The 12,323-nt window shown below is 43.6% G+C and overlaps 1 protein-coding gene across 1 annotated transcript in view; it reads left to right on the top strand.

Annotated features, from left to right (window-relative positions):
• Nucleotides 1–10,385, top strand: part of MARCHF9 (membrane associated ring-CH-type finger 9) — a 207,032-nt gene extending 196,647 nt beyond the window's left edge. The window contains exons 4-5 of the mRNA XM_040340865.1: nt 613–805; nt 9,211–10,385. Coding sequence (XP_040196799.1) covers nt 613–805; nt 9,211–9,539 — 522 coding nt within the window. The 3' untranslated portion in view covers nt 9,540–10,385. The remainder of the gene's footprint in view (nt 1–612; nt 806–9,210) is intronic.
• Nucleotides 10,386–12,323: the final 1,938 nt, after the last annotated feature.

Raw genomic sequence — 12,323 nt, 5'->3', positions numbered from 1 at the left:
CTGTAAAAATGGGCAATCAAGGGGTTAACTGTGTTCCCTAGTGTGTGTTCTAACTGTGGAGGAAGAGGACTCACTATAGGAGATTAAAGATCGTGGTTCCTAGCTATTGGGAACTCACGATCTGCATCTCCTCTCCTCACAGAACAGGGATGTGTGTGTTTACACACACGTCCCTGTTCTTCCTCTCGTGCCTGCGATTGCTCGTGGCCAGCGGTCATCACGACCGCCGGTCACGAGCATCACCCCTGCAGTGCAGCACGCGCCAGCAAATTCTGCTTAAAGGAGCCGACGTACAGCTACACCTTCTTCTTGGTGTTTAATGCCTTGGTTTGTTTTCCACTCTTTGGGGAGCAGACTGTGTCTGAACTACTATTTTTTTTTACATAATGATTGGATGGAGTTTACCTTTAAATGCATGCCACTTTTTTGTGTTAGTACTGTACGTGTCAGTTTTAATTGTCAGCCTACTTTGGTGTGTTTTAAGTTTTAGCTTCATTGTGGTTCATTTTAGGTATAAAAAAACAAAAAATAGTTAAACCTATACTGTACAGTATATAATTAGCTCATTGTAAACGTCATGTATATCTAACCACATTTTCCTTTACTTTGCAGTGGCAGGCCATCTCCTTGACTGTGATTGAGAAGGTGCAAATAGCAGCTATAATACTGGGCTCCCTCTTCCTTATTGCCAGCATATCCTGGTTAATCTGGTCTTCTCTCAGCCCCTCTGCCAAATGGCAGCGTCAAGACCTGCTGTTCCAGATCTGCTATGGCATGTATGGCTTTATGGACATTGTCTGCATAGGTGAGAGAAACATGGATTATCCGTTTGAATATTGTTTTTTTTTTTTTAGGATTTACATTTTTTGTACACATACAGGGGCAAATCCACGTAGCGCGGCGCATATATCCGCCGGGCGTAGCGTATCTAAGATACACTATGCCGCTGTAACTTATTTTTTTTTTCGAATCCTCAAAGAATTTGCGCTGTAAGTTACGGCGGCGTAGTGTATCTTTGGCGGCATAAGGGCGCGGAATTCAAATGGATGTGATGGGGGCGTGTTTTATGTAAATACGTCGTGACCCGACGTAAACAGCGTTTTTTTTAACGGCGCATGCGCCGCCCGTGGGGGTATCCCAGTGCGCATGCTCGAAATTAAACCGGAACAAGCCAATTCTTATGACGGTGACGTCATTCTACGCAAATCCCTATTCGCAAACGACTTACGTAAACGACGTAAAAAATTCAAAATTCGACGCAGGAACGACGGCCATACTTAACATTGAGTACGCCTCATAATAGCAGCTTTAACTATACTTTGGAAAAAGCCGAACGCAAACGACGTAAAAAAATGCGCAGGCCGGACGTACGTTCGTGGATCACCGTAACTAGCTAATTTGCATACTCGACGCGGAATTCGACGGAAACGCCACCTAGCGTAATTCTTTTGTGGATCTGCCCCACAGCATATAAAAAATAATTTTTTGAGGCATAACAGTTTAAATAAATGAAAAAATATGGGGTTTTGTGTCTTTAGGAAAAATTTGTCAGAAACAGCAGCACAGCACTAATATACTAAATACTGGATACAAAAGATACACAATTAGGTGTGCTGTCCCTTTAAATGCTCATAAAATGTATAATAGATTACATATCACAAATAATAAAGTGCATCAGTGTAAAGTCAATACCATTAATGAAATTAACAAAACAAATTAACCACTTCCATACAGGGCACGTATACACCTTCCCGCCCAAGCCAATTTTCAGCTTTCAGCACTGTCGCACTTTGAATGGCAATTGCGCGGTCATGCTACACTGTACCCAAACAAAACTGGCGTCCTTTTTTCCCCACAAATAGAGCTTTCTTTTGGTGGTATTTGATCACCTCTGCGATTTTTTTTTTTGTGCGCAACAACTAAAAAAAGACTGAAAATTTTGAAAAAAAATATGTTTTTATTTTTTTCTGTTAATTTTTTTGTAAATAAGTACGTTTTCTTTCAATTACGGGCACTGATATGGCGGCACTGATGGGCACCGATAAGATGGCACTGATGGGCATCGATGAGGTAGTACTGACGGGCACAGATGTGGTGGTACTGATTGGCGGCGCTTGTATGCGGCACTGATGGGCACACATAGGCGGCACTGATGGGCACACATAGGCGGCACTGATGGGCACTCATGGGCGGCACTGATGGGCACTCATGGGCGGCACTGATGGGCACTCATGGGCGGCACTGATGGGCACTGATGGGCGGCACTGGGCACTCATAGGCGGCACAGATGGGCACTCATGGGCAGCACTTATGGGTGGCACTGATGGCTACTTATGGGTGGCACAGATGGGCACTGATAGGTGGGCACTGGGCATGGATGGGCACTGTGGGGTGGCACTGATGGGCACTGTGGGGTGGCACTGATGGACACTGTAGGGTGGCACTGATTTAGCTATGTTGCCAGTCAGTGCCCATTTGTGGGCACTGATTGGCATCTTTTTTTTTTTAATGCTTTTTTTTTTTTTTTGACAGACTTTTTTTTTTTTTTTTTTTTACAGACTTTTTTTTTTTTTTTTTTGCCCACCCTGGTGGTCCAGGGTGGGCATCCCTGGTGGTCCATGTGGCGATCCGAGGGGGGGCTGCGCTGATAAACAATCAGCGCGAACCCCCCCTGTCAGGAGAGCCGCAGATCGGCTCTCCTCTACTCGCGTCTGTCAGACGCGAGTGAGGAAGAGCCGACAACGGCTTTTCCTGTTTACACCGTGAACAGCCGTGATTCGACACGGCTGATCACGTGGTAAAGAGTCTCCGTGAGAGACTCTTTACCAAGATCGGTGTTGCGGGGTGTCAGACTGACACCCCGCAACAACGATCGCCGCGATGCGCGCCCCCGGGGGCGCGCAGCGGCTCAGAATCCTGAGGACGTCATATGACGTCCGGTCAGGATCAGACAACCACTTTGCCGCCGTCAATATGTCATTGGCGGGCGGCAAGTGGTTAAAATAAAACAATTGCTATGTAACAGCACCCCCAAAATATCAATTAAATAAACTAATAATGTATTATATTAAATAGTATAAAATAAACCAAAAAGTCATGCTCAAAGTCCATAAACCACAGCCAAAGTGATGTCATGAAGAACAGAGACCAAAGACCTCTACGCTATAGGAGGTCAATGCAGCTTGTATTGAGTAAATTAATGGATCAGCAATCTCCATCACTAGGCAGCTCCAGTGACTCTAGGGGTATCCCACATTTTACCCCGTCTCCTCAAATAATTAATACAACGCAGCCACTATAGCACTTTCTTGTAATCATATTTTTGGGGCACTACGGGGTACTTGCAGTCAGACTCAACAGAGACAGGCAGAACGCACAACAAATTGGGAAAGAAAATAAATAAAAGAATGCACATTATGCATTATGCATTATGTGTGATGATGTCAGGCTTAACCACTTCCAGACCTGCGCACGACGATGTACGTCCTATTTTTAAAGACGGATATCTCGGTAACGGCAGCAGCTGCTGTCACAACCGAGGTATCCATCTTTAGGGTGCGCGGTCTGGAATCCGATAATGGCGGTCTCCGCGGCGGATTCACCGCGAGATCGCCGTTATCGGTGGCGGGAGAGGGGCCCCCCCCCCTCCCGCCGCTCTCCCGTGCTCTCCGCCGCTTACCGGAGCCGTCGGTAGCGGCGGAGGCGATCGGATGCTGTCGGCTGGTGAGCGGGGACGGGACTGAAGGAAAAATCTCCTTCGCCCGTCCCCATAGCTCGGCTGGGCGGAAGTGACGTCAAAACGTCAGTCCCGCCCAGCCTCTTAAAGAGACAAATTTTTTTTTTGGTCATTTGAAAAAATGACATTTTTTATTTTTTGCATTTAAGCCCAAATATGAGATCTGAGGTCTTTTTGACCCCAGATCTCATATTTAAGAGGACCTGTCATGCTTTTTTCTATTACAAGGGATGTTTACATTCCTTGTAATAGGAATAAAAGTGATAATTTTTTTTTTTTTTTTTTTTTCAGTGTTAAAAATTCTAAAATAAATAAAAATAAATGCGAAAAGCAAAAAAAAATTTTTTTAAAGCGCCCCGTCCCGACGAGCTCGCGCGTAGAAGCGAACGCATACGCGAGTAGCGCCGACATATGAAAACGGTATTCAAACCACACAAGTGAGGTATCGCCGCGATCGTTAGAGCGAGAGCAATAATTTTAGCCTTAGGCCTACTCTGTAACTCAAAAAATGCAACCTGTAGAATTTTTTAAACGTCGCCTATCAAGATTTTTAAGGGTAAAAGTTTGACGCCATGCCACGAGCGGGCGCAATTTTTAAGCGTGACATGTTGGGCATCATTTTACTCGGCGTAACATTATCTTTCAAAATATATAAAACAATTGGGCCAAATTTATTGTTGTCTTATTTTTTAATTCAAAAAAGTGAATTTTTTCCAAAAAAAGTGCGCTTGTAAGACCGCTGCGCAAATACGGTGTGACAAAAAGTATTGGAATGACCACTATTTTATTCTCTAGGGTGTTAGAAAAAAAAAATATATAATGTTTGGGGGTTTTAAGTAATTTTCTAGCAGAAAAAAATGTTTTAGTCTTGCAAACACCGAATCTGAAAAACACCTAAGGTCTGGAAGTGGTTAAAGGAACACTAAAGGTTTGTTTTTTATTAGATCAATTTATTGCTGTAAGCAAGAGCATTTAAATATCACTTACCTCGTTTTTCCTTTTGACCTCCAAAATACAGTAATCCAGGTTTGAAAATGCCATTTCCTGTCTCTCCTCTTCTTGCTTTCCACCAGTATCTGAGCCGTTTTGCATGGTGGAAAGCAGAATGTGCTCACCCCCTCCCTATGACTACAGTCCTGCGTGAAGATGCTCTCTTATCCCTCACAGGCATGGAGGCTAAGCCTAATGGGAACTGTAGTTCCCATTAGGCCGTGATGTAGCAAGAATGAATGCGCACCGCAAACCAGGAAGTCAGTGAGAATAATGATTCAGGAGTGCTGGAGGTCAATAAAACAACTCGATTTCAACAGGTATCAAACTAGTTATAATGCAAAACATTACTTTTTACTTTATCAGCTACTGTCAGACTTCAATTTAAGAGGAAAATATTTTTGTCTTTACAACCCCTTTAACCACTTGGGATCCGCCTGCCGTCAATTGACGGCTACAGTGCGGATCCCAATCTCCAAACTGCCGTCAATTGACGTCCGCCCCTTAGGGCGGTCCCCGCGCGCGCTGCAGAGCGCGCTGCGGGGAAAATCTGTGTTGGCCGTGTCCCTCGGACACAGCCAATTACAGATCGCCGCGAACGGCCAATCAGAGTGGCCGTTCGCGAGGCGATCTGTGCGGCCAATGAGAGAGGATCTCATATGTAAACATATGAGATCATCTCTCATTGCCGTTTTACACAGAGACAGCGGTGCTGTCTCTGGAGAGGAGACGGATCTGTGTCTCTTGTACATAGAGACACAGATCGGTCACCCCCCCAGTCACCCCCCCCTCCACCTACAGTTAGAACACTAAGCAGGGATACATTTAACCCCTTCCTCACCCCCTAGTGTTAACCCCTTCAATGCCAGTCACATTTATACTGTAATTAGTGCATATTTATAGCACTGATCGCAGTATAAATGTGAATGGCGCCAAAAATGTGTCAAAAGTGTCCGATGTGTCCGCCATAACGTCGCAGTCCCATTAAAAATCGCAGATCGCCGCCATTTCTAGTAAAAAAAAATAATTAAAAAAAAAAAATTCTGTCCCCTATTTTGTAAGCGCTATAACTTTTGCGCAAACCAGTCGCTTATTGCGATTTTTTTTTTTTTTTTACCAAAAATATGTAGAAGAATACGTATCGGCCTAAACTGAGAAAAAAAAATGTTTTTTTTTTTTTTAAATTGGGATATTTATTATAGCAAGAAGTAAAAAATATTGTATTTTTTTCAAAATTGTCTCACTTTTTTGTTTATAGCGCAAAAAATAAAAACCGCACAGGCGATCAAATACCACCAAAAGAAAGCTCTACTTGTGGGGAAAAAAGGACGTCAATTTTGTTTGGGAGCCACGTCGCACGACCGCGCAATTGTTAGTTAAAGCGATGCAGTGCCGAAAGCTGAAATTTCACCTGGGCAGGAGGGGGGTATATGTGCCCAGTAAGCAAGTGGTTAAGCTCCTTCCAACATATTTCGTTGCTCCGTATATTCCCCACCCGCCCAGCCACATCAATTAATTCACAGTCCTCTGTGGATAGGAAATTACAAGTCCCGACAGCCTTTGTGGCTGTTGAGTGAGTATCTGCTTTCCTATCTGAGGTACAAGCAAACAGATACACTGTATAAAAAGTTAGTGCAAGTAAGAAAATATTAAATGTCAATCAAAAAAAAGTTCATAGGCACAGGCAAGTTCCAAAGGGTGTTTACCCATGCAGGTGACAACGTGCAGAATCTCCACCACTGATGACACTAGCCACTCACCTTATCGCATGGACCCCTGTAAAAACAGTCAGGCCAAATGTGCTTTCCCATAAGGGTTAATAAATGACTTTCCATCAGATCTACATCACTGGCAACACTGATACGTTCCACTGGTGCTGATTTACTTATTTCCTTAATTTGATTAGCAGAACACCCAGTTAAGGTACATGTAATAAAGGAACAAATCAGGGCTCAAGTCCTGCGGGAACGCGTGGGAACGGCATCCCTGCACTTTTTTCACAACAGGAACGCAATTCCCTTTTGCAGGACTAGAGCAGCCGAGCCGCCCGAGCCAATCCTTCACTAAGCGTTGATGCCCAGCTCGAGTCACTGTCAGGAGCAGGCGAACCTTAGTAATCCTTTGTTACTGGCCGCTTCCTGTATATGGATTCATCCGGTAGTGTGCGGGTATTCCGTCACTTCCTCGATGCCGCAATGTCTCCTGGGAGATTTTGTCATTGTTCCCAGGAGACATTGCAGAGGTCTGCCACGAGTTATTGCGGGATCTACTAAAAAAAGTAGCATTGAGCTACAGAAAGGATTTTGAAGATAAGCTCAAAACTTCTTTGTTAGGTACCGTAAATACTAATGACTGCATTTAGAGACCATCTAAATTAACTGCTTGAGGACCACCCCATGTACATTTACTGTGGCAAGGTGGTCCTTTAGCACAAAATTACGTTACTGTACGTGATTATTGTCTTTGGCTCTTGGGCAGGCACCGCCACGCTTCTGCTTTGACTGGACATGGCGGGAGCCAATCCGTGTGCCCAGTGGCCGCGATTGCTTGTAGAGAGGCAGATTGGCAGTCTGCCTATGTAAACAAGGCAGACCACTGTTCTGACAGAAAGGAAAATTGAGATCTCTGTTTTCCTTTAGTCAAAGTGCACATAGGGAACACATTTAAAGGGGTTGTAAAGTTTTTTTTTTATTATTTTACAAATAGGTTCATTTAAGCTAGTGCATTGTTGGTTCACTTACCTTTTCCTTCAATTTCCCTTCTAAATGTTTTTCTTCGTTGTTTTCTTTGTCTGAATTTCTCACTTCCTGTTCCTCCTCAGTAAGGTGTTCTGGCTGACTGACCCCCAGCCAGAACAGGGGGAAAGCTTACTGAGGAGAAACAGGAAGTGAGAAATTCAGACAAAGAAAAAAAACATTTAGAAGGGAAATCGAAGGAAAAGGTAAGTGAACCAACAATGCACTAGCTTCAAGGAACCTATTTCGAAAATAAAAAACAAACCTTTACAACCCCTTTAATGCTTTGATTGCCCCTGATGTTAACCCCTTCCCTGCCAGTGTCATTTATACCGTGTCAGTGCATTTTTTTAGCGCTGATCACTGTATTGGTGTCACTGGTCCCCCAAAAATGTCACTTGGTGTCAGATTTGTCCGTCACAATGTCTCAGTCCCGCTAAAAATCGCTGTTTGCCATGATTACATGTAAAAAATATATTAAAAAGTCGCTAAAACTATCCCATAGTTTGTAGACACATTGGGCTAGATTCAGCAAGAAGATACGGCGGCATATCTCCTCCTTATTTGGAGACTTCTGAAGATAAAATACATTTTTTACTGAGTTTTCACAGCTGCTATCTAGGGGTTGCTGTGACATGAGAGAGCAATTAAAGACCTACAATGTTCTATATGCACTGACAGGTTCTAATAGATAGAATAGAAAGAGGATTGTCATGTTTTACTTTAAGGAAATACCAGTGTAGTTTACGCAGCACTTTACAACTTGGGGTAGACAGTACAAATACAATACACTTTAATACAGTAGAAAACAGAGGGTCCTGCTCGTTAGAGCTTACAATTTAAGAGGGAGGGCCAAGAGATACACAAGGCAATAACTGGGGGGGGGGGGGCGCTTATGGAGAAAATAAATGTACAGTTTTTAGGTGGGGGGCCAGATAGCCTTCTCTGCTTCTCTGAAGGGATGAGTTTTCAGGGATCGTCTGAAAGTAGACAAAGTAGGAGATAGTTGGACATATTGGGGTAGAGCATTCCAGAGGATGGGAGAGGCTCGAAAAAAGTCCTGGAGGCGAGCATGGGATGAGATGACAAGGGAGCTAGAGTGTAGGACGTCTTAGGAGGAGAGAAGAGGACGATTTGGTTGGTATTTTGAGACCAGGTTAAGTGATGTAGCTGGGGGCCAGGTTGTGGATGGCTTTGTAAGTTACTGTTGTTATCCTGAATTTAATTTATTGGTTGTGTGGCAACCAATTTGATTGATTGGCAGAGAGGGGAGGCAGATGCAGAGTGGTTTGTAAGGTGGATGAGCCTGGCAGCAGCATTGATGATAGACTGAAGGGGGGATAGCCTATTTAGAGGTAAGTTAATGAGGGGGGAGTTGCAGTAGTTGAGGTGAGAGATGACCAGGGAGTGGATTAGAAGTTTTGTGGTGACATTGGTTAGGAAGGGGCGTATCTTTGCGGAGGTTGAGGCTGCAAGCTTTGGACGGCGATTGGTTGTGGGGCCGAAAGGCTAGTTCATATTTCAGGATTACACCTTGGCTTGGGGGGGGGGGGGGGGGGTTTGATAGTTGAGCCGTTGATTTTTAACAGAGAAATCAGGGGAAGTGGTATGTGGGGGAGGAAATATCATGAGTTTGGTTTTGGATAGGTTGAGTTTGGGCAAGTGATGTGACATCCAGGCTGATATGTCTTAATAAAGTCATTTGCATATTTGGTAGTTCTTCAATATGTTCTTCTTATCTTGCAACAGGTCTCATAATCCATGAAGGCTCATCTGTATATCGGATCTTCAAGCGATGGCAAGCTGTCAATCAACAGTGGAAAGTTCTGAACTATGACAAAACTAAGGACCTTGGGGAACCTTTAACTGGGACTACAAAGCTTGGGGGAAGGAATTCACGGACGAACCATTCCTCTCACAATGACAGAGGCCCTGGGCGGAGCCAGAGGGTTAGGACTATATTAAACCATCACTGTGGTTATACAATTCTACACATCCTCAGCCACCTGCGGCCTAATGAACATCGAAATAGCACAAATTCCAACAGAGAGGTGGTGATGAGAGTGACAACAGTATGAGAAATGTCTTTAATTATTGATAGATAATGGTACGCTGCTATCCTTAACTAGCTACTACTGATGCTGCCATGTTGTCATGGTATCGACAAAGGGGAAAGATGAAAGATTTGTTTGGCTGAAAATCAGAGTGAGTTCTGGTTCATAAGGAGCTGGCCTTTCAAAGATTTTGGTCAGTTGTTTTCATGTAGGAATTTCCCTGTTTTTTATTGTTTTACTCCTTTTTTAATTGGGCCTTCTTTTATTGCCTAACACTTTCCAGTGCGTCTTATAAAACCCATCGAATTTGGAATGAGAAACTGCCACTAGAGGGCTCCGTCAATCAAATGTAATCCTGCTGAAGGAACGCCATCCAATGTTCCTTTAGGTATTTATGGAAAGCACAAGCCAGCATTCCGAATCGAGAACAAGTCACGGGAGAAGACAAGTCTACAATTTTTACCTCAGCTTTAAATGATGACAACATCACAGTAAACCAGAGAGGAAAAGAAGTGGAAAAGAATAATATAGTTAAGAAAACCATAGTAAAAAATTGCCTAAGCAAAAAAGTAAATAACAACAGCATTCTGAGAGACTTTGAAGTGGTTCACAACTTTCTAAGCGATGAATAGGTGCAATAAAACATATTTTTACGGCAAAATGGGATCTTTGCAATAAGACGCTTATACTTTCCCTGGTTTTACATTTTTTGCATGAGTAAATGTAATTTTTTTTCCTCTCTTCTCCCTGCGGGAGGATAAAGAAAAAAAATATTTATATGCAAATGGTCTCCAACTACATTTGTTTTCTTTTTTCTTCTTATTCACATACTGGGATGTAAAATTAAAAACATCAGGTTTTTATCCTGCATTGGTATGCTTGTGTATGGTGGTGATGCAAGAGTTCTCACACACTTGAGGGATTTATTTCTAAGCAAGAGGTGGTTATTTCAATGTGCACCATTTTAGTTTCAAACAACAACAAATATACCCTAATATGCAATAAATAGTAGACCAATTCCAGGCAGCAAGTTGAAAGTATAAACGTCAGCAAGCTACTAATGCATTCCAGCACACTATGTAATCCACAGCATCCATGGCCATAGGCGTGCGCACAGGGTGTGCCAGGTGTGCCCAGGCACACCCTAATCACCCTGTGCAGCACTGATTCCCCCTACTGCCCTGGCTCCCATCTTTCCTCTTGCAGCGCTGCCAGCTTGAGTCTTCTCTCCTATTGGCTATTGCTGCTGGGATGTTTTAGGAGTGGGGAAGGGGGCCAGTAAATATGTAATTTGCTGGCCCCTTGCCTTTCTGAATGAACACCGGGACGCGATCGGTAGTGTGTGTTTTGGGTGTGCACACTCTAATGCAATAGGTCTGCGCACACCTATGGTCCATGGCATACACAAAACATCTAAAAGTTAGGTAGGGAGGGTATTTCCTGAAGCTTGTATCCTTTTACTCACGTTCAGACTTCCTAAAAGGGATGATTCTGCATGGTGGCCTTACTATTAAAATGTTTACATATGAGGTTTTGTGAAAAAGTAGCAAGGAGGTGAACTCCAGCATTCCAAGCATGTGTGTTCCAGGATCACCAGATTACAGACAAAGGGAGTGGCTGAAGGTTTTTACTACTGCTTTGCTTGAATAAAAAACTGAAGAAACTAAAGCAGGTAGGATATCCTACCTGTAGGCATCTCAAGGCTTTGTTTCAACTGCGGCCTGGAGTTATTCTTGCATATACTGGCTGTTAGGTCAAAAAAAAAAAAAAAAAGGTTGGGAGTGGTTTCCAAGTGCATGAACAACTTCAAAGGTAAAAGTCTCAGCAGAACACAGGGAAGGTCAATAGGTTGAAGAAAAAAAACACTGCAGCAGAGTGATGTTCCTTAGGAGCGTGTTTAGAAAAGGGAAGAGACAGGGTGATTTAAGGGTGTGGTTAGCCCTGTATAATGGATTTCTGGCTAATGCCTCATACACACGAATTGGGTTTCCCGGCAGACTTTTTACCGCCGGGGAAACCCGAGGGAAAGCCAAGAACCGGCATCGGCAGCTTTGTTCCCCCTACACACGGTCGGTTTTCCTGGCAGGAAAACTGCCATGAGAACTTTGGCTGGAACCTGGCCGTGTGTATGCTCCACTGCAGTGTTTCCCATAGAAAAACTGCGGGGGAAAAGACCACCGGGAATCGCGGCAAGAAAAAAAGAGAGAACATGTTCTCATTTTTTCCCTCTCGGGAAAACTGCCATGGAGCATACACAGGCCAGTTTTCCCTGGCCAAAAGCTGTCACTGCAGTTTTCCGACGGGAAAACTGGTTGTGTGTACGAGGCATTAGTCAAAGTATCCTCAAGGCGCAGAGGAATTGGGCCCATTTATGGTGAACAATAACATGAAAAAATTGAGTTACTCTTACAACCTGTCTGGTAAAACATTGTTTAATAGGACATGGAAATGTGAGTAAATCATTCTAATGGAGCCCCAGATTGCAGTAAAAGTTGAAAGGGATTCTAAGCCCTCCCCACTGTAATCCAAATCTAAAAAATAAAAAAGTTTTTTGGGTGGACATACACTTTAAGTTGCTTATATTCCAAGGTAAAGCTGAAAACCCTTTAGGGTCAGTTCACCTAGACGCAGTCGTACAGTTTGTGTGCATTTGTTCTGCACTAAAAATTCAAGTTCTCCATGTATTCCAATGGCTCTAGTTGGCTCTAGTTCACAACATGCAGTCAGTTTCTGGTGAAGGAAACTGACCGGAAACTGACTGCATGGTGTGAACTAGAGCCATTGGAATACATGGAAAACACCCTGCAT

The sequence above is a fragment of the Rana temporaria genome, chromosome 2, assembly GCF_905171775.1.
Source record: "Rana temporaria chromosome 2, aRanTem1.1, whole genome shotgun sequence".
Lineage (NCBI taxonomy): Eukaryota > Metazoa > Chordata > Amphibia > Anura > Ranidae > Rana > Rana temporaria.
Note: the sequence above shows the minus strand (reverse complement) of the source record. Positions and strands in the feature narration are given on the sequence as shown.